This window comes from Diabrotica virgifera, chromosome 10, assembly GCF_917563875.1.
Source record: "Diabrotica virgifera virgifera chromosome 10, PGI_DIABVI_V3a".
NCBI lineage: Eukaryota > Metazoa > Arthropoda > Insecta > Coleoptera > Chrysomelidae > Diabrotica > Diabrotica virgifera.
In genome coordinates, this window is record NC_065452.1 from 10,331,254 (window position 1) to 10,353,185 (window position 21,932).

The following is a 21,932-nucleotide window of genomic DNA, read 5'->3' on the forward strand; positions in this document are numbered from 1 at the left end:
CGACAGGACCACCTCGATCTGTGAGCAATTCGACATAAAACATTAAGAAAACCAAGGTGATCAAGGGCAATCCGAAAAAACCAGAATGTACAGGGTTATTCACTATATTTTGACCCCCTTGTAACTGCTTTATTTACAGAATTAGAAAAAAATGTAAAATACAAAAGTTATTCGATTTTTAAAATATGATTGTTTGACATATATAACATATTAGTGACGTCATCCATCTGGGCGTGATGACGTTATCGACTATTTTTTTTTAAATGAGAATAGGGGTCGTGTGCTAGCTTATTTGAAACGTAATTCAATTCTCTATTCATTAATATAAACATTAAGATAATTATTTATACAGGGTGTCCAAAAAAAATTTTTTGAATTAAATTAATTGTCACAAAAAGAAGAATGTATGTAATTTATTTATTTTAAAATACATTTTACTGCTGTTAGAAAACAGAAATAAAAGTTTATTGCACAAATAAACATTGATTTTTGCTTAAATTCAATGTTCAAACTGCCAAGAGGCAGATAAGTGGCAGCTTGAACATTGAATTTAAGTGAAAAGTAATGTTTATTTGTTCAATAAACATTTATTTCTGTTTTCTGACAGCAGTAGAATGTATTTTGAATTAAATAAATTGCATACATTCTTCTTTTTGTGTCAATTAATTTAATTAAAAACATTTTTTTGACACCCTGTATAATTAATCATATTTATGTTTATATTACTGAATAGGGAATTGAATAACCTTTCAAATGAGCTAGCACTCGACCCCTATTCCAATTTAAAAAAATAGTCAGTTACGTAATCACGCCCAAATGGATCACGTCACTAGTACTATATATATGTTAAAAAATCATAATTTAAAAATCGAATAACTTTTGTATTTTTTCTAATTCTGTAAATAAAGCAGTTTACAGGGGGGTCAAAATATATTGAATAACCCTGTACATCAACTTTACACAACAAAGGGGCACATTATAGAAGAGGTCAATAAATTTAAGAACTGGGGTGTTGGATCAATAGCAGCCTAAATCCTGATCTAGAAAATATCGAGAACAGGTCAGAAAATCTTTTAAAAAATTCAAAAGACTGCTGTGTGATCTTCGAATAAAACTCAAAATTAGACTACGTTTATCAAAATGCTGCATCTTATAGACTCTTCTCTACAGGGTGATTGATTACTGGGGTAAAGCTCAATAGATCCGCTATAGTAATAGATAGCAATAAAAGTTAATAACAAAAATTGTAGCCAACTTTGAGCTTCACATTACAAAATTAGTTAGAATGTTACAGGGTGTTCGATAACACAGTGGCATCTTGCCACTGTGGCAGACTTGTGTTTTTTAAATGGAACACCCTATATTTTATTTTATATTCGAAATCCCCTTAACTTCTCCATCACAAAAATATAAAGGTTTTTATGTTATACAGGGTATTTACAGAGTTATAACCAATTTAAATGAAAATCGTAACAAGTTCGACTACCTGTATAAATAAGAATGCGCACAACAGCAATGTTTTACTGATGCCATATTTTTTTATGTATGTATTGTCAAAATTTTCAAAAATGATTGATATTGCTAATTTTATTTATATCAAATACAGGGTGAGTCAAAACGTAAGTACATTATTTTCTCAGTAATTTTAAATGGAACACCCTGTATTTTATATCACTATTGAAAATTACCATTACCGTACTTTAATTTTTAGATAACATTCCTTATGTCTAAATTTATTAGTTTTCGAGATATTTTCATTTTTCAATGGACTAGTAGCGTGGCCACCCAGATCACCAGAATTTAATAAACTGGACTGATTTTTTTGGGGTTACGTTAATAATGAAGTTTATAGAATACTTCCAACAACAAGGGATGAGATGAAAAATAGAATACAAAGTGTATTTCGATGTGTTAATTTACAAATGCTTCGTAGTGTAAGTAGTTCATTCAATGATCGTTTTGAGGCGTGCATAAATGTGTTAGGAGGTAATTTTGAACACCTTATGTAATAAAATATTAAAAATATTTTATTAAAAGTAGCTTTAAATTTTTTCAAACATGTTTTTTTGCTAAATGTATTACTGATAAATTATTTTTTGTTCTTTATTTGTAACATTGTTAAATTTACATACAAAAGTAGTGTTTAATTGTCTTCACAAAATGTTGTATTTTCTGTTTGTGTGTGTGTTTTTTTGTAAAATTTATTACTAATAAATTATTTTTCTTTTCTTTATTTGTTACATTTACATACAAAAGTAGTTTTTAATTGTTTCAAAAATGTTGCATGTTGCCGTTGTGTGTGTGTTTTTTTGTAAAATGTATTACTAATAAATTATTTTTATTTCTTTATTTGCTAAATTGTTACATTGATTACCGGATTGATAATCAGTAATCGTAAATTGTCAATTCAGTCATGGCTTACTTAAAATATGGAAACGTTTAGACACCTAAAGAAATTTGCTCTGAAAAATGAAAATATCTCGAAAACTAATAAATTTGGATATAGGGAATGTTATATAAAAATTAAAGTACGCTAATGGTACTTTTCAATAGTGATATAAAATATAGGATGTTCTATTTAAAATTACTAAGAAAATAATGTACTTGCGTTTTGACTCACCCTGTATTTGATATAAAAAAATTAGCAATGTCAATAATTTTTGACAATTTTGACAATAAATAAAAAAACGTGGCATTAATAAACCATTGCTGTTGTGCTTTTTTTTATTTATACATGGAGTTGAACTTGTTACGATTTTCATATAAAATGGGTTATAACTTTGTAAATACCCTGTATAACATAACAAACTTTTATATTTTTGTGATGGAGAAGTTAAGAGTATTTCGAATATAAAATAAAATATAGGGTGTTTCATTTAAAAAAACACAAGTTTGGTCTGCCATTGTGTTATCGAACACCCTGTAACATTCTAACTAATTTTGTAATATGAAGCCCAAAGTTGGCTACAATTTTTGTTATTAACTTTTATTGCTATCTATTACTATAGCGGATCTATTGAGCTTTACCCCACTAATCAATCACCCTGTATGCAGTTAAAACGTGAACCCTTAAAACAGCAACCGTAAGTGAATTGGAGGCCTTTGAAATGTGGCTCTACCAGAGAATCCTCAAAATTTCATGGACATCGCATACCTCAAACGAAGAAGTTCTGCATAGAATAGGCAAAGAACGAGAACTTTTCAACATAATGAAAGTTAGAAAAGCATCATTCCTAGACCACATACTGAGAAACAATTTATATAATTTAGCTCTCCAGGCCTAGAAGGCCAACGGCTTGGTTTACTATTCCTTTCCATGCTCTCCTATTTGCTGCTTTATTTTTCCAATTTGTGATTTTCACTACTTCTATGTCTTTTTCAACATCTTTCTTCCATCTGGTTTTCGGTCTACCTTTCTTCATCTTTCCTCCTATTCCTCCTGTTAGTATTCTTTTGGGAAGTCTCGTGTTTGGCATCCTTTGGATATGTCCCAACTATCTCAGTCTTTGTGATTTTATGATCCCTACTGTGTTTGGTTCACCTTACATCCTCTTCAGTTCTACATTTGGTCTTCTTATCGACATTCCATTCCATACCTTTCCGCCAAATATTTTTCTTAGGACTTTTCTTTACCACACTTTAAGCATGACTTGCTCGGATTTGTTCATCGTCCATGTTTCACTGGCATACAATACTATAGGTCTTATCACTGTCTTGTATATTCTTATCTTAGCCCCTGTAGATATGTTCTTATTTCTTAATAAGTTGTTTAGAGCAAAGATACAACGATTACCAGCCATAATTCTCGCTTGGATTTCTTCTTTTATATTTGGTCTCCTAGTGAATGTCGCTCTTAGATATTGGAATCTCTCTACTTCGAATTCATATATTTTTGCCTCTGTGTTTATTGTCAGATATTGTCCTTGTGTGTATTCTCGTTCTGTCCATTCCATATATTTAGTATTTTCTTTGTTTATGTACATCCCTTTCTTTCTTCCTATCGCCTCTTAGTCTTTTTTTATTTCTTTTAATTCTTGTTTACTTCTGGCTATCAGTACTATGTCATCAGCGAATGCCAAACATTGGTGTTTTCGTTGGTATACAAGTCCTGTCCTGTTAATTTCGGCTTCTCTGATGACCATTTCAAGAAGGATACTGAACAACAATGATGACAGTGGGTCTCCTTGTCGTACTTCACCGACCTTAAACTTTTTCCATTTATTTTAACCCTGTTCTCTTTCTCTGAGTGGAACTTTTACCATCTCTATTAATTTTTCACTAAATCCAATTTCACATAGTGCTTTGTATATTTCTTTCCGTTTAACTCTGTCAAAAGCTTGTTTAAAGTCGGTGAATAGGGCCATTGTGGATTTCCCGTATTCGTAGCTTTCCGCTTGTATCTCACGCAGCAGGAAAATTTGATCCACTGTGCGTCCTCTTCTGAATCCACACAGAAACCTCAACTAATAGTGCAAGGATACTAATAGTGACGGGGCTAAATTAATAGCTAGTAAGATCAGCTGAAGACAGGCAAGAATTTGCAATTGAAATAACCCACCTTTATTGAGGAGAGGGCACTAAGAAGAAGCTAATCTGTATAAATTGGAATGAACTGCAAAGTCAAGAACTGATGGCATTTCCTATAACGGACCAGATTCCACAGTGGTACCGATAATTGGGTGGTTTGTTACGAGGTTTATATCCAAATGTTTCATCATTAGAATACTTCATTTCTTTTGTTAATTTTCTCATATTTTTAGAAAAAAAAAATTGTATGCAATTTCTAAATCTGCTTTTAAGTCCATATTTTTATTGGACATGTGTGCTTGTTCACTTATGGTCGGAATTTGCTAACTCCGAACTCTCTAGTTACAAATTCATTTCTCACTTAAGTTGGTGTTCATAGTGCACGTTGGGTTCCGAGTCAGAAAGCCGACGCCGAGTCGGTGTAGCTAAATCCTTCGTATTTAAATGAATCTGTCCAAAGTGCACCAGCGAGCTAACAACTAAATACGAATGATAATTCGCACACCGAGTCGGCGCTGGCTGTCTGACTCTGAAACCAGCGTGCACTATGGAAGCGCCCTTAGGGAACATCCATAAAATACGTCGTTGAAAAGGGGGAGGGGATCTTTGCTTATTACGATGGTATACGACAGGGGGAGGGGCCATGAGTGTACATGTACATCTGACGTCGTTTGATGTTCACGAATATAAAAAATATACCCTATTTTAGAATTAAAAAGAATTAGTAGGTATATTACTTTTATCGCATACTTTTCATTTCGTTTTTATCACTCACAGCTTTAATAATAGGTTTGTTCTAGCAAACAGTCAAACTAGTCAGAAACCGTCAGCAAACAGTTGGTCAATGAGAGAATATAATACAGTCACCAGTGCTATCCCCTCTACTCGCGCTGGTCCACTATTCGCTGATGGATTCAAACAGTTTGAAACTGATGCTAGAACAAACCTAATATTGCTAGCAGTTTTCTACAGAATAACAAACAATAAAACAAGAATGAACTATGAACATAGTATTTAAACAAACGCTTCTGTATAGAACAACATCTGGAAGCAATAAATATTAAATTGTTCATTTATTTACTGAATACTCTGTGTGAAACAATTCTACAAGAATGAATAGAAATAAAATATTCTATTTTATGTAGTTAGTACATTGTATTTATACTTAATAAAAGAAATGGTATTGACAAAACAAAATAAGTATCAAGATTTATATGATGCAATTAAGAAAGCATAGGAACTCCAATAAAAGTATTGTCTTTTTTCCCAATAAAGCTAATTAGTTGTACAGTGAATTAAGACAGAAAAGTACGCGGATAATAATGAGCTACATAGTAATACTGATTTGGATACATTCGTAAATAAACTTTGATAGCTAACTTTAAAAAATCCAGAAATAACATGGAATTTAAAAAAATCACTAAAAGGGGGGATCATGAGTTGCAATTGCGACGTCGGTATGAGGGAGGGGGAGGTCAAATGTAAACGACGCTTTACGACGGGGGGGGGGGGGGGTATTAAAAAGTCCAAAATTTTTACGACGTAGTTTATGAATGTTCCCTTACAGGTAGCTGCAATTGCTGTTATCACCAAAGGCATTTAATCTAAAGATGATTTACTACTAGGCTCTAACCATATCAAATGAGCAAAACGAGAGTTTTCATTGCGTATTTATACTATTCTACATTTTATAACCCTCATAATAACAATAATCAAAACAATTATTTTTGTGTTACTTTTTATAGATTCAATGGTTCTGGAGAGCTTTGAGGTCTTTTGATCAAGCCGATCGCGCCAAATTTCTTCAGTTCGTCACTGGAACTTCAAAAGTTCCATTACAGGGATTCGGAGCATTAGAAGGAATGAATGGAGTTCAAAAATTCCAGATTCACAGAGATGATAGGTCAACTGACCGATTACCATCAGCACATACTTGGTAAGATACATGTTTAATTTTATAATACAGGGTGTCCCGGAAAATAGTGCGTTCCTTAAAGGTGTGGGTAGAATGCACCATTTAAAAGAAAACTTTCTTATAAATTTTTTTTCTAAAGTCATATGTTGCCCCAAAAAATTAAAATAATGTCTTTTACTAAAATTTACATTTGGCAACACGGCAGTTTTATTTATTTTGACACAGCAAAGATAAAAATACACAATAATTGTAAACACAAACAGTCACATCATAATCACCTGTAACCCCAGAATAGGTACATCGTATTGTTGTGATATTGTCATGATTTCGATCGCGAGTATCATGATATTATGTTAATTACGTTTTGTGCAAGATTTACAGCAAGGCTATTTACCTCGAAGAAAAACAAAATCTTCAGATTGTGTGCAGATAAAGTTTATTTTACGAATGGTGTGTTTAACTTTCATGGTTGCGAAAAGTATGAATTTGTGGGCTGGGATTATTTTTATAATCATCTGATTGAACCATTCGAACTTCCCAGAAGATTGAATGGAGAAATGTAGGTACTCAAATGTTTGCAAGATGTTCTATCGATACTTCTTGAAGACGTAGCTTTATTGTGATAAAAATTTTTCATGTAAGTCAAAACACTATACAAACCTTATTTATTAGATATTTAATAAACACAAATATTATGCTGTTTTTCTATCACTGTTACATATCAGTATTTTATCAATGCATATTATGCCTATGGTCGATGATACATGATAGTTGGCCGTAAAATTATTTTAGCACAGAAGAAGGAACGCAGCGCTGCCGGCTGTATTTGCTTTTCTGTGGACATTAATCAAATGCATTAAAATTAACAAATTATTTTTTTGAAAATGGTTGACTTTACAAAAAAAATTTATCAGACTTTTTTGCTCTAAATGGTGCACTTAGCCCATACCTTGAAGGAACGCACTATTTTCCGGGACACCCTGTATAGCCTTACATTGCTTTTAAACCCATTAACGCCCAATTTTTTTTATTTCAAAGTTTTACTTCTACATAATTATCAGTAATATATAAAAATATTCGTGAAATTGTTCTAGATCCCTTATATTTTTGAATTTTGACCCGTGCTATAAATATATCACTGGGCGTTAGCGTTATCATAATTACAAGTATGTATAAATGAGTCAACACAGTTACGGGAATTAACATTTTTATATTTGCGTCTAATAAAAATAAGTTTATTATTATTATTATAAAAAAAAAGAATGTGTGTGTACTTTGTACGCACGTAAGAAGTTATACTTCTATTATATGATTTCAACGAAATTAATATACTTTAAACAATTTATATTTTCTTTAAATATTAAACTAATTTTAATACTTACTACTTTTCAAAAAATTTTATTAAAACAATACCAAAAATTAAAAAAACAAAAGAATAAAACATACAAACACATTGAAAAATGCCACAAATTATTTCTGAACATTAATTAATTGTTGGAAAAAATTTCAACTAAATACGTATTTTCTGAAAAAAAAAATTATATAATACTATACTTACAATCATAGAATGTATGTAATGTTAGTTTTCAAATTCAAGCATCTTTAGATTTTAGCTACGGAGACATATCTATCATGTTGGAAGATAGACTAACTGAACGTTTTAAACTTTTGACAATTTTGAATTTAATCAAATTAGTTTGATTTTTGTGGAATTGAAAATACAACAAATCATAGAGTAAGAAAACAATATTAGATAAATATTGGTAGAAATTTTGTTGGTAATCAAATTATGTAAATCAAAGCACTACATACTAGGTAGGTTTATTTTACATTTTCCAAATAGGTAGGTACCTATGTACTCTGAGAGGTAGGTAATGAGAGGTAGGTACCTCTCGTTGGAACTTTACCGCGCTGAGCAGATGTGTATTATAAATTGAAAAATTCCCTCATCTTCCTTAGCCTCAGCATCCGTTATGGCTTGCAAATTGTAGAATCCTCGGAGGTGTAACCAGAGAAGGTTCCCATTGTTTTCAGTCTGGTGGGATGTGGAATAACATTATGTTGTTTTATATTCCATTGGATTGAAAACTTAGTCTTTTGCTAGCAGTTGCCGCTAGGGCATCTATGCCATTTCGTTCGTTGCAATCCGTGACTGCACGCCGGGGTTTGTTTTGGTTGGATCAGAGAGAGCAGCATATTATGTGCCTCCTGATGAGATACTAATAAGTTTCGAAACCGGTAGAGGTGCTGGCTGGATTCTCTGGTTGGACTAGAATATGATGCGGCTGTATTTTCGTTTTGCACCTTCGTGTTTATCGTACGATTTTACATAAAAATATATGTTTGAATATTAAAAAATAGATAATTATAGTACTAATATAATTCTGGTGTCCCAAAAGTAGAGAAAAGGTCGAATATTTCGCGAAATATACATCGGATCAAAAAACTGAAAAATACATTTTCAATATTTTTAAAAAATCTATCGAATGACACCAAACACGATACCACTCCACACCCTGGAGATGGGGTGGGGGTTCTGACTTTTTTATTGCAGATTCGGATTGCTTACGCAAAAATAAGTAATTTTTATTAGATATTTTTTTCGAATTGTGGATAGATGGCGCTATAATCGGAAAAAAATTATTTATCCTGATACCCTAGATAAAATTATAGAGACGGTCTAAAAGCTCAAGAACTACACTTCCAGGTGAAAAACCAAAAAATACGTGTTTAATATTTTTCAAAAACCTATCGAATAACCGTAAACACGACCCCCCACTCCATCCCATGGAGGTGGGGTGGGGGTAACTTTAAGATCTTAAATAGGAACTATTATAAATTGAGTTAGCAGAACTAACTAAATGACCAACAACGATTATAATTCACTCAATTACAGGACAATAGGAAAACATTACTTGAACTTGACATATATAACTGACATTATATTTTCTAATTCTTGACATTACATAACTAAACTTCTAAACTGTCATTACATAGAGTATGTACAACTATAGAGCAACATCTACTTTTAACGTTGTATATTGTAACACTCTCTCTCAACGTGAAAAGTAGATAAGCCAAACAATTTTGGTTTCTTTCTAACACGCATATTGTAACGCTTAGATTTTTGAACACCATCATCGCTTCTTTCTTCTCTATTCACTTCTTGATTTTCACTTGAACTTTCTGCACTTTCCATATTCTCAGATTGCACAATTTCATTCATACCAGTTTTCACTTCTTCGGAGTTTTCATGTACAGTTCACCAAATATAGCTGAAAGTGTGAAAACGCGTGACGATCATGATGCGCATTCGTCAAACGACGGACCTCGCACTCTCACTGACGGTCCAGACCGTTTGTATGTGCGTTCTTACTTCATTGTTAGCGCAGGCAATAGGAATTTGACACTTTCAGCTATATTTGGTGAACTGTACACTATAACATTCCGACTGATTCTGGTTCACTGATTCGGCTTTAACTTCAAAAATTCGCAAATTGCATGTAACCTCAGGTTTAAATCGTACGTCGTGGCTCGATACGATTCTTCTTTCAGATGGAATCCATATTCTAAAACCATCCCTGTCATTCACGTAACCAACTAAATAACCATGTATCGCCTTGTCATCAAATTTACTGCGTAAATACTTGTTTACGTGAACATAACATTCAGTGCCAAATATTCTTAAATGTTTCAAACTCCCAACTGGCTTTACATACCAAAATTGTTTAATGATTTTTTGTTAGATAAAGACCTGGAAAATTCACCTGATTTTTTATTGCAGATTTGAATACCTCATAAAAATATTTGAACATAACATATATAACTATAAAAAAGTAAGTAACATTTATTCGAGACAGTTTTTAGATTTGTTGATAAATGGCGCTAATAAATTGTGTTTTTCCAATTACATACATCGCCATCTTTGAACAATTCTATAAAATGTCTCTAATAAATATTCCTTATTTTTTCATGAGGAATCCAAATCTGCAATAAAAAACGGGGTTCTTATTTAAGATTTTAAAGTTACTCTCATCTCATCACCATCGGATGGAGTGGGGGGTCGTGTTTAGTGTTATTCGATAGGTTTTTGAAAAATATTAAACACGTATTTTTTGGGTTTTCACCTGGAATTGTAGTTCTCGAGCTTTTAGACCGTTTCTATAATTTTATCTAGGGTATCAGGATAAATAGTTTTTTCCGATTATAGCGCCATCTATCCACAATTCGAAAAAATGTCTCGAATAAAAATTACTTATTTTTGCGTAAGCAATCCGAATCTGCAATAAAAAATGTCAGTTCCTATTTAAGATTTTAAAGTTAAACCCCCACCCCATCTCCAGGGTGTAGAGTGGAGTGTCGTGTTTGGTGTCATAGATTTTTGAAAAATATTGAAAACGTATTTTTCAGTTTTTTGATGTGGTGTATATTTCGCGAGAGATTCGACCGTCCCGCTACTTTTGGGACACCCTATATAATTATTACTATAATTATTTATTTTTAATATTTAAACATCTATTTTTATGTATCATCGATTAAAAAATTATTATTTTTAGCTCTATTGTAGTTTTCGAGTAAATTGTGGAAAATCTCTATTTTCCAATTTTTTTTTTGGATTTCTCGGCATTTTTTTGCAAAACTAATTTCAGATTCGGATTCCCAAGGATCGAAAACATAGATGCAAAAGGTTTTCGTCTTCTCTGCCAATTTACAATTGAGAATAAATATTTCAATATTTCATATCTTTCTCATAAGAATGTAAATAGTTTCTTTTTTACACCCATAGTATTAGGTGAACTACGCTCTACAATAAATGACATTAAAAACAAATCGTCATCTGGGACTGATGGCCTCACTCTTAAAATATTTTCTGCTCTACCTGATTGCACTTTAAACTACCTTAATAAACAGGTCATTCGAAACTGGAGTTTTTCCAAGCTGCCTTAAGACAGCGATAATTATTATCCCTATACACAAAGGAGGCGATAAAGATCTTGCTTCGAATTATCACCCTATTGCACTCCTACCCACGTTGTCGAAGATAATTGAAAGTCTGGTAAAAAAAAAGAATCTTATCTTTTCTGTTGAAATACAAATTGCTTACTCCACATCAATTTGGATTCCTGAGTGACAAATGCACGAATGATGCTATGTTCTCCCTTTTCGGTCATGTTTACTCCAGTCTAAACAACCATCACTCTACAGCAACAATTTTCTGTGATTTCGCTAAAGCATTCGACTGTGTAAACCATAACATCTTGACTGACAAATTACAGTACCTACTATGGATTTAGGGGAAAGGCTCTTAAATGGCTTAAATCATATCTTAATAAAAGAAGTCAGTTTGTAAGGGTTGGCACGAAGATATCTTCTTGCATGCCATAGAATGTGGGGTACCTCAGGGTTCAGTTCTAGGCCCTTTATTGTTTCTGATATACATAAATGACATCTCTAGTCTGAACATTAAAGGTAAAATATGTCTCTTTGCAGATGATACTAGTATTACTTGGAGTAACATGGATATTATGGATCTTCGCAATACCATAGCTACAGACCTAGTCACCATTAAATCGTGTCCTACCTTACAACAGTATGATGCAACCTTTAGTACTTAATAACAACAGTCTAGAGGTAGTTGAATCGGTGAAGTTCTTAGGGCTTATTGTGGATAAGTCTCTAAAATGGAACTTGCACATTGATGCCTTACACAAAAAATTAAGTTCTACTTGTTTTGCGCTAAGATCAGTTGCTACGGAAATGAATTTGTCAACATCTAGGACCGTTTATTATGCCCTTTTTGAGTCTCATCTTCGGTACGCCCTCATTCTGGGGTTCGTGTTGTGCGACTCAATTTGAGCGTATTTTTAAACTACAAAAGAGAGCTCTTCGTTACCCCCTGAGACTCAATAGCAGAGTTCATTGCCAGGAATTCTTTAAAAAAATTAAAATATTAACTCTTCCTTCTTTGTTTGTTTTTGAATCCGTTTGTTTAATCCGCAAACATGCATCAGAAGGTCCAGAGAGACCCACTCACAACTATCCCCTTAGAAACGTGGAGCATAATCTTTATCTGCCAACCCCACGGTCTGAGCTGGTTAAGTGCTCTATTGCACAATCACCTGCCATCTAACATCAAATCTATTGCAGCATTTCCCGCTTTTCGCAAGGCCTTGAAAGCTTATTTGCTTTAGAGAGCTTTTTATACAGTGAATGACTTTTTTATAAACGATTTGAATTCAGCAAATTGACTTGCAGGATTATTACTTTCGAGTACTTTTGTACATATTTGCAGCGGCATAGATCTTTTGATTTACTTTTCCTTTTCCTCGTTCGCCTTCTTTTTGCTCTGACGTTGTATACATATTGTTTGCAAAATTTTTAAAAATTTTTAATGTGTACTTAATAACTATAAAATTGTATTTAAGTAGTAAAACTCACGCCATTTATTTGGTGTCTGTTTCTGTTTTTATTTTGTTTGTAGTTTTTATTATTTTTTGTTTTTTATTGTATTTTTTATTTTGTATAAGCTTTGTCCACAAATTGTAAAAATTTTTTGACAATAAAGCATACCAATCAATTGACTAAGTAAAACGATATTTTCATAACACTATTTAATATTGATTATTTGTTACAGCTTCAACCAATTGGATCTGCCGGTTTATGAGACTTATGACAAGTTAAGAGGATACTTGTTGAAGGCCATCCACGAGTGCTCCGAGGGTTTTGGCTTCGCTTAAATAATCCTTTGATGTTTAAGACTGATGTGTTATTGCTGTTTATATATATATCACCTAGAGTAGATTTCTGTAAATAAACGTATTCTATGTTAAGTGTACAGATTTCGAAAGGTGTAAAAAAAGTTACTTTTAGTTTTCTAATATATTCGCTTCAAAATTTTAGTTAGTCAGTGGATTAGTTTTTGAGTTTTATACAAGTTTATTTGTAAATTTCATAGAACGGCACATGTATTTTTGTAAAGGGCCTGATGGCAATTCGAGTGTGATAACTGAATTAGATATTCAGATTTGATATTCAAAGTATATTTGTATTCTTAATTTAAGTATCTTGTTATTCTTATAATTAACTAAGCCATCCTTTTATAAATGCGCTGTTACTCTTTGAATACTTTTAGTGTCTCATAATCATTCAAATGTAGTCACCATGTATTTCAGAATGTGATTTAAATAATTATAATTAAATGTTTTTATCAATGTCTTTTTGGTTTTTCATTGAAATATTACCTTTATGATAAAAGTCATCTCCTACATGAATCAGTTTGCTGAAAATTCCGAATAGAGAATACACTCAAAAATGAGAAAGGTTAAAAGAACCTGTAATTCAACTAAGTGAATATCTTTTATGAATATTTTGAGGATATTCTTCAAGAACAGTTAGAACATGAGAAGCTTATAGAATACAGCATACAACGAATATTTAAAGTCGGCCTATTTTCCAATTTTAAGCTGTAGCTACATAGAGACAGAAATATCTTCCCAGCGATTGGAATATTATAATACTTTGCATAAATTAACATTATTGAAAATTTACCGTTTTTAAGGTACTAGTACACTTTAGATGACCAAAAATAAGCATTTTTTCAAGATTTTTTTCTCAGAACCTTTATTAAAAATGAACATAACTCTTTACATTTTATTAATGTCCAACTCTAAGAGAATACAAAAAATTTATCATTTTTCATTTATGCACGTACACTAATATTGTAGAGGGCGCCCAAGTCGATACCTCAAAAAAAAGTAGTTCCGATGGCGGACAGTTAATCTCAGGATTGGAATCTCTGAAACAAAAAAATCGTAAGACATTTGAAAAACGAAGGTTTCTTACGTGACCATTAACCACCGTTAGTGGAAAATTCCTCAAAAAAAGATTTTACGGAAATTTGAAAAATTTTTGTGAAGAAATCTCCCGTTCTTTTGGTTAAATTGTGGTAAATTGTCACGTAAGAAACCTTCTTTATTCAAATGCAGTACGGTTCTTTTGTCTCAGATATCCCAATCTTGAGATTAACTGTCCGCCATAATTTTTCGAGTCCTCGACTTTTGCGCCCTCTACAATATTAGTGTACATGCATAAATGAAAAAAGATATATTTTTTGTACTCTCTAAGAGTTACATATTAAGATGTAAAAAGTTTTGTGTTCATTTTTGATAAACGTTTTGAGAAAAAAATTATTATTTTTGGTTTTCTAAAGTGTACTAGTAATACCTTAACGTTTTTAAGATTTGCCAAAAATACATCAGAAAATCAAAGGCTATTATACTCCATGCGAGCAGTGCCTATCTGGGCCTAAGAAATAGGTAGGTGTTTTAAAAATGTCCCAAGTCGGCGCAAAGATTAAAACTGCCCGATATAAAATATACCAGCTCGGCTCATGGGATATTAATTGTTACTATCAAATAATTTTACATCTCAATGGGAAAAAACACATTTATAGAATAACTTTATTAAAAAATAGATGTATATACATAGCCCAATAAAAATAAAAACTAATATCAAATAATTTTACATCTCAATGCAAAAAATACGTTTATAGAATAACTTTAATAAATAGATATATAGTGTGTATTTGGATTCCGAGCAGTAAAGACGTACCATATCGCTCTCGAGATCCAAGTTCCAAGTTTTTGTGCCGGTCTCGGCTATCGGCCGGGACTAGTTTATGGTAATTAGTGAAATAAAAAGTAAAAAACGATTTGAGTGATTAATTCTAAATTACTATTTATGTGATTACTTTTGAACTCGGTGGCGTACTATATTAAGGAAATGTACCACCAAAATCAAGTGCCAAATGGGGGGTTGTATAATGTGCCCCAAATATATACACAGCCTCAACAACCTCCAGTAATATCGCCCCCATTTTATGGATTCCCGAGCAGCCAACAGACAACAAACCAATATATCCCGCCTACTCCATTCCCAAACAATAATCACCAATATAACCAAAACCTCCCTGCACCTCAAATGGATCAACCAAATACATAAAATGCTTCCCAATACATCCTCAGTGGAGAGGAACTTGTCATGGAAAACTCAAGCGACGAAGACGACGAAACCATAGAAAATGTCCATGATTGGCAAACAGTCAAAAAAATTACAAAAAAAAGAAAAGCAAACCCCAAAGATGATAACACAACAACAATGCAAGTGAGTACAAACAACAGATTTGAACCATTAGAAAACCTAACTGATAATAATAACACACCAGTAACACCTAAACCTCCACCTATATTTATCTATGGGGTAAATGATATCAAAAAGATGACTGAAAACCTATCGACAGTCATTAAAGCAGAAGAGTACCAGTCGAAAGCTCTCCCAAATGACACAATAAAAATAAACACAAAAACTATTGAGTCATACAGAAAACTTATACAGCATACAAAACTTATATAGCAAAATAGTTCACCACACATACCAAGCAAAACAAGATAGAGCTTATAGGGTAGTTATAAGAAATTTACACCACTCGATGCCAGTTGAAGAAATAAAAAGTGAACTAGCTAAATCAGGGCATACTGTCCGTAATATCATTAACGTATTACACAGAGTCAATAAATCACCACTGTCAATGTTCGATGTGGACCTAGAACCGAAAGAAAACAAACACATTTATACACTGGATTCTATCGGCAATATGAAAGTTAGCCTTGAACCTCCTCACAGAAAGAAAAATATAACACAGTGTCAGCGCTGTCAACGTTATGGACACACAAAAGCGTATTGTACAAGACCTTACGCATGCGTGAAATGTGGAGGAAGTCATCCAACGCCAGAATGTACAAAACCCAGAAATACACCAGCAAAATGTGCCCTGTGTAACGGAGAACACACTGCCAACTATAAAGGCTGCGTAATTTACAAGGACTTGCAAAATGTAAGAAATAATAGACAACGCGGAAATCAGTCAACCCATAATAATCAGAACCCACATCAAAATGTTAACCCAGCACCAACTTCACAGTATCAGAGTCAACAATCACAGTACCAACAACAGAATGGAACCCAATCCTATGCCCAAGCAGTAAGAGCAGGAAATCAAGTAGCTGACATAGGATCTCAGATGAACTTATTATTAAACGAATTTAAAGCAATGTTCACCCAACTAATGAATCAAAACAGCATGATCCTTACCACGCTTCTTCTTCTTGTAGTGCCTATCCGTTTCGGATGTTGGCGACCATCATGACAATCTGCACTTTGCACACTGCTGCTCTGAAAAGATTTGTAGTGGTTGTATTGAACCACGTTCGTAGATTTCTCAGCCAGGAAATCCTTCGCCTTCCTTACCACGCTAACAACATTAATTAATAAAATTCATTAGATCTGTTCGAATAGCCGAATGGAACGCAAATGGTTTAGCAAACCATAAAGCAGAAGTAATCCAATTCCTAGAGGACAACATAATAGACATCCTCTTTGTATCCGAAACGCATTTCACAGAAAGAAGCGTAATTAAAATACCTCAATACTCAGTCTACCACACTAGTCACCCAGATGGAACAGCCCATGGAGGATCTGCAATAATTAAAGGAACAATATACAACATCATCAAATGCCGGAACATAAAACAGATAAGCTACAAGCAACAATACTTAATATAAATGCCAGGCCTTGGAACTTCGAAATTGCTGCAATATATAGCCCTCCTAGACATAGAATCACAACTGAAGAATACGAAGAACTATTCAACAAGCTAGGTAACAAATTCATTGTTGGAGGTGATTGGAATGCTAAGCATACGAATTGGGGTTCACGACTCATTACTCCAAAAGGCAGAAGCCTACTAGATGCCATCAACAACACAAACTGCACCTACTTATCGACGGGACAACCAACGTACTGGCCGTCCGATACAAATAGACTACCAGATCTACTCGACTTCTGCATCCTAAAAGGAATTGCAGCAAACTACACAAACATAGAAGCAAATTGAGATCTCTCGTCTGACCACACACCAATCATAGCAACAATCGGCACCCACATAATCAAACGACCTGAAATACCCAAGTTGACTTCCTCTAAAACTAATTGGTGTGAATTCAAGTACCAGCTTGACACGAATATAAATCTTGGAATCAGACTCAAAGAAAAAGATGACATAGATAAGGCTATAAACCACTTCACCTGTCAAATTCAGCAAGCTGCATATCGAGCTACACCATCAACTCCAAAGCAAGAAAACAAAAATACCACTTCGAATTATATTAGACAACTAATAGTCGAAAAACGAAGAGCAAGAGGTAGCTGGCAAAGAAGCCGCAACATTAATGACAAACACGAATATAATCGATTAACCAGACAATTAAAAACAGCGCTAAATGAAGCACGCAATGCCACATTTGAACACTACATTAGTACCTTATCTAAAGAAGATCACTCAATATGGAAGGCAACAAAACACTTAAAGAGACCTACAGAACACAATTCGCCAATTAAGAAAGATGATGGTACTTGGGGAAGATCAGACGAGGAAAAAGCTTCAGCATTTGCAGAATACTTAGCTGGTATTTTTAAAGAACACCAAGTAGAGAATAATGATGATGGAAACTTAATAAGAGACTTCCTGGATAGTGCTTGCCCTATGACGCTCCCAATAACACCATTCAATACATCAGAAGTTAAACTAGAAATAGAAAAATGCAATAACCACAAAGCACCTGGATTTGACCTAATAACAGGATTAATACTGAAACATCTTCCGAGAAGAGCATTGGTCATGCTAACTACAATATACAATAGTGCACTCAGACTGACATATTTCCCAATCACATGGAAATTTGCGCAAATAATAATGATTCACAAACCGGGTAAACCTCCAAATAAAACATCATCCTATCGACCAATCAGCTTGTTGCCGATAATGTCTAAGATCTTCGAAAGACTACTACTTGGTAGACTGAAGAATGGCATTAACCTAGATGTAGAAATACCCACACACCAGTTTGGTTTTAGAGAGAGACACTCCACAACACAACAGACTCATAGAATTATAAAAAAAATCCTTACTGCTATTGAGGAAAAAAAATATTGCACAGCGGCATTCTTAGATGTAGAAAAGGCATTTGATAGAGTATGGCATACTGGACTTTTATACAAACTCAAATGTATTCTTCCAACCCCCTACTACCTAATCATGAAATCCTACATTGAAGATCGTTATTTCCAAGTAAAATATAACACAGCAACTTCCACATATTTTCCCATTAAATCAGGTGTACCACAGGGTAGTGTCCTGGGCCCTCTCCTTTACCTATTATTTACCGCAGATATCCCAACCACTGAAACAACCCAAATCTCAACATTCGCTGATGACACCATCATAATCGCTGTCAATGAGGACCCTATTATCGCGTCTGCACAACTGCAAAACCACATTGACCAATTGGGAACATGGCTCAACAAATGGAAGGTGAAAGTAAATGAAACGAAGTCAACCCAAGTTACATTTACAAACCGAAGGGATGTATGTCCAACAATAACACTAAATGATACACAATTACCAGTCAGCACACAAGTCAAATATTTGGGACTAACCCTTGGCAAAAGATTAACATGGAAGCCGCACATTCAAGCCAAGAAAACCCAGATCAACATCAAAATACGACAAATGAGCTGGCTTATTGGTCGAAAATCAAAACTCAATATTGAAAATAAACTGCTCCTGTATAAAACTATGATAAAACCAATTTGGACCTATGGTGTTCAACTCTGGGGTTCCTCAAAGCCTTCAAATATCAAGATAATACAAAGAGTCCAATCAAAAATATTGAGGATGATATTCAACGCACCCTGGTATGTAAGCAATAAAACCCTATACGAGGACTCAGCTACACCCTTGGTAGAGGAAGAAATTCCAAGGATCACAAAGAGCTACCTTGATGGACTGAGAAGTCATCCAAATGATGAAGCAAGACTGCTGAACACTCCTCCCTAACTCGCAAAACGACTGAAGAAACTATGGCCAACAGATTTAATAAATTAAATATACATATTGTGATCAAATGTAAAAAATTATAATAGGAGGGTTGCCACAGGGCAGCTTCTCCCTCATGTATTTAACATTCAAACTATTTGCTTGTAGCTTCGATGAAGCAGATTGTAAATTAAAATATGTAATAAAAAAAAATAAATAGATATATAATTATAGGTACATTGCCCAATAAAAATAAAAACTAATATTAAAAATTATAATAATGTGATAATATTTTAACATATTAAAAACACAGAAGAAAAATTTAAACAAGATTGCCTTACAATCGGCAATCTATTTTTATTTTAAAATGGATAAAAAGCCTTTACCATAATACATTTTATTTAAATTTTGACCTGTATATAATTTTTGTAGTGATAAAAACTTGTACGTTGTTGCAAAACTACTTTAAGACAGTCAACAGCAGTAAGAAAATAAGTTTATATTATACTGTTAGAATCATACAGGGCGATCAAATCAGTATGATTTTTTGATAAAAGTGCTCATAACTTTGAAACACTGAGTATGTATAACCCTAGACAAGTGTTATATCTTTTTAATCAGAAAAATGTAGAGAAACCACATTTTAAATAAAATACAGGGTGTTCTATTTAAAAAAACATAACTTTGGTTTGGCACCGTGTTATGGAGGACCCCGTATATTTCTCACTAATTTTAAAATGTGTACATTAAAGGTGTTTATAACTTTTATTAACAACTTTTTTTCATATATTTTATAATAACAAATATATTGGACTTTGTCACAGAAGTTGATCACCCTGTATAGTATATTGTTGTTGTTATTATTACCATTATTTTTGTTTTTATTTATCATTCATATCATTTGCCACATAATATTACACATTATTTTCTTTATATTATTTTTCTAGTAACCATATGATTATTTCTATCATTTCAATATTATATTATGATTTATGTCAAATTATCTATATATTATGTCACTTTATTTCAAATTAACTTTGTAAACTTGAGGTTAAGTGAAGTAGCTTTAGCTAGACTTTAGCTAGACTTCGCCTCATGTATCTTGTGTTTGTAAATTTTTACAGACTAAATATACTTGGCTTGGTTGGTGTCACGGACTGGTGTCTGCAAATTTTGTAATCCATTTTAAAAATAGTTCTAGGCTACCTAGACACCTGACATTTTCAGGATAGCTTAGAACTAGCTAACAATGCAATATTTAACTGCTATTATACAGGGTGATTAATTAGTGGGGCGAAGCTCCGTAGATCCGTTATAGTAATGCATAGCGATAAAACTTAATAACAAATTGTAGCGAACTTTGAGCTTCACATTACAAAATTAGTTAGAATGTTACAGGGTGTTCGATAACATAGTGGCAGACCAAATTTATGTTTTTTTAAATAGAACACCCTATATTTTATTTTATATTCGAAATCTTCGTAACTTTTCGATTACAAAAATATAAATGTTTGGTATGTTATACGGAGTATTTACAAAGTTATAACCAATTTTATATGAAAATCGTAACAAGTTTAACTACCTGTATAAATAAAAGAAAGCACAAGGTCAATGGTTTATTGACGTCATAGTTTTTTATTTATTGTCAAATTTTTCGTAAATGTTTGTTTTGCTAATTTTCTTTATATTGAATACAGGGTGAGTCAAAACGCAAGTACATTATTTTCTCAGTAATTTTAAATAGAACACCCTGTAATTTATATCATTATCGAAAAGTACCATTACCATACTATAATTTTTGTATAATATTCTCTATGTGTAAATTTATTAGTTTTCGAGATATTTTCATTTTTCAGAGCAAAACTATTAATAATTACGGGTCTAAATCTTTCCAAATTTTAAGTAAGCCATGACTGAATAATTGTCTAAAACTTACAATTTACGATTACTGATTATCAATCTGTAATCAAAGTTTTCTACAATTTTTGTTATTAACTTTTATTAATATCTATTACTTATAACGGATCTACAAAGCTTTACCCCACTGACCAATCACACTGTATGGATAAATCGATTTTTTTTTAATTTCAAACTACTTTAAAAATGTGACTAATGCAATGATATTTTAAAGTACGTTAATAAATCGATATCTACAAATTGATGGTGCCTCAGTGGCATTAGACTGCATATCGAGAGGTCCCCAGTTGGAACCCGGCTGTTGCGTATCTTTTTTAAATTGTTTTAATAAATAATTAAAAGTTTATATACTTAAAATTATAAAATATACATATACCATTTTAAACAACCGTGGTATTATAAAAAATACTATTTTATACTAGTGTAATTTTTGGATCCATAATTATAAATAACAGTTAATACACCTACTAAAAATTCATATTTTATTATTATTAATTATTATTTATTAATTATTAATTATTATTTATTATTAAGTTAATTATTATTTCCAAATATGTTGTGTCCGTGATATGTATTATAAAAAGTATTTTTTTATTAGAGTATAATTTTTGGAATTTTAAGCATTTTATCGTTAAATCGTTT

At 32.7% G+C, this 21,932-nt stretch overlaps 1 protein-coding gene across 3 annotated transcripts in view; it reads left to right on the top strand.

Annotated features, from left to right (window-relative positions):
• LOC114334526 (E3 ubiquitin-protein ligase HUWE1) overlaps nt 1–13,657 on the top strand; it is a 192,570-nt gene extending 178,913 nt beyond the window's left edge. For all 3 annotated transcript variants that reach the window (XM_028284586.2, XM_028284587.2, XM_028284588.2), the window contains 2 exons: nt 6,273–6,463; nt 13,077–13,657. In XM_028284586.2, the coding sequence (XP_028140387.1) occupies nt 6,273–6,463; nt 13,077–13,179 (294 nt within the window). In that variant the 3' untranslated portion in view covers nt 13,180–13,657. The remainder of the gene's footprint in view (nt 1–6,272; nt 6,464–13,076) is intronic.
• Nucleotides 13,658–21,932: the final 8,275 nt, after the last annotated feature.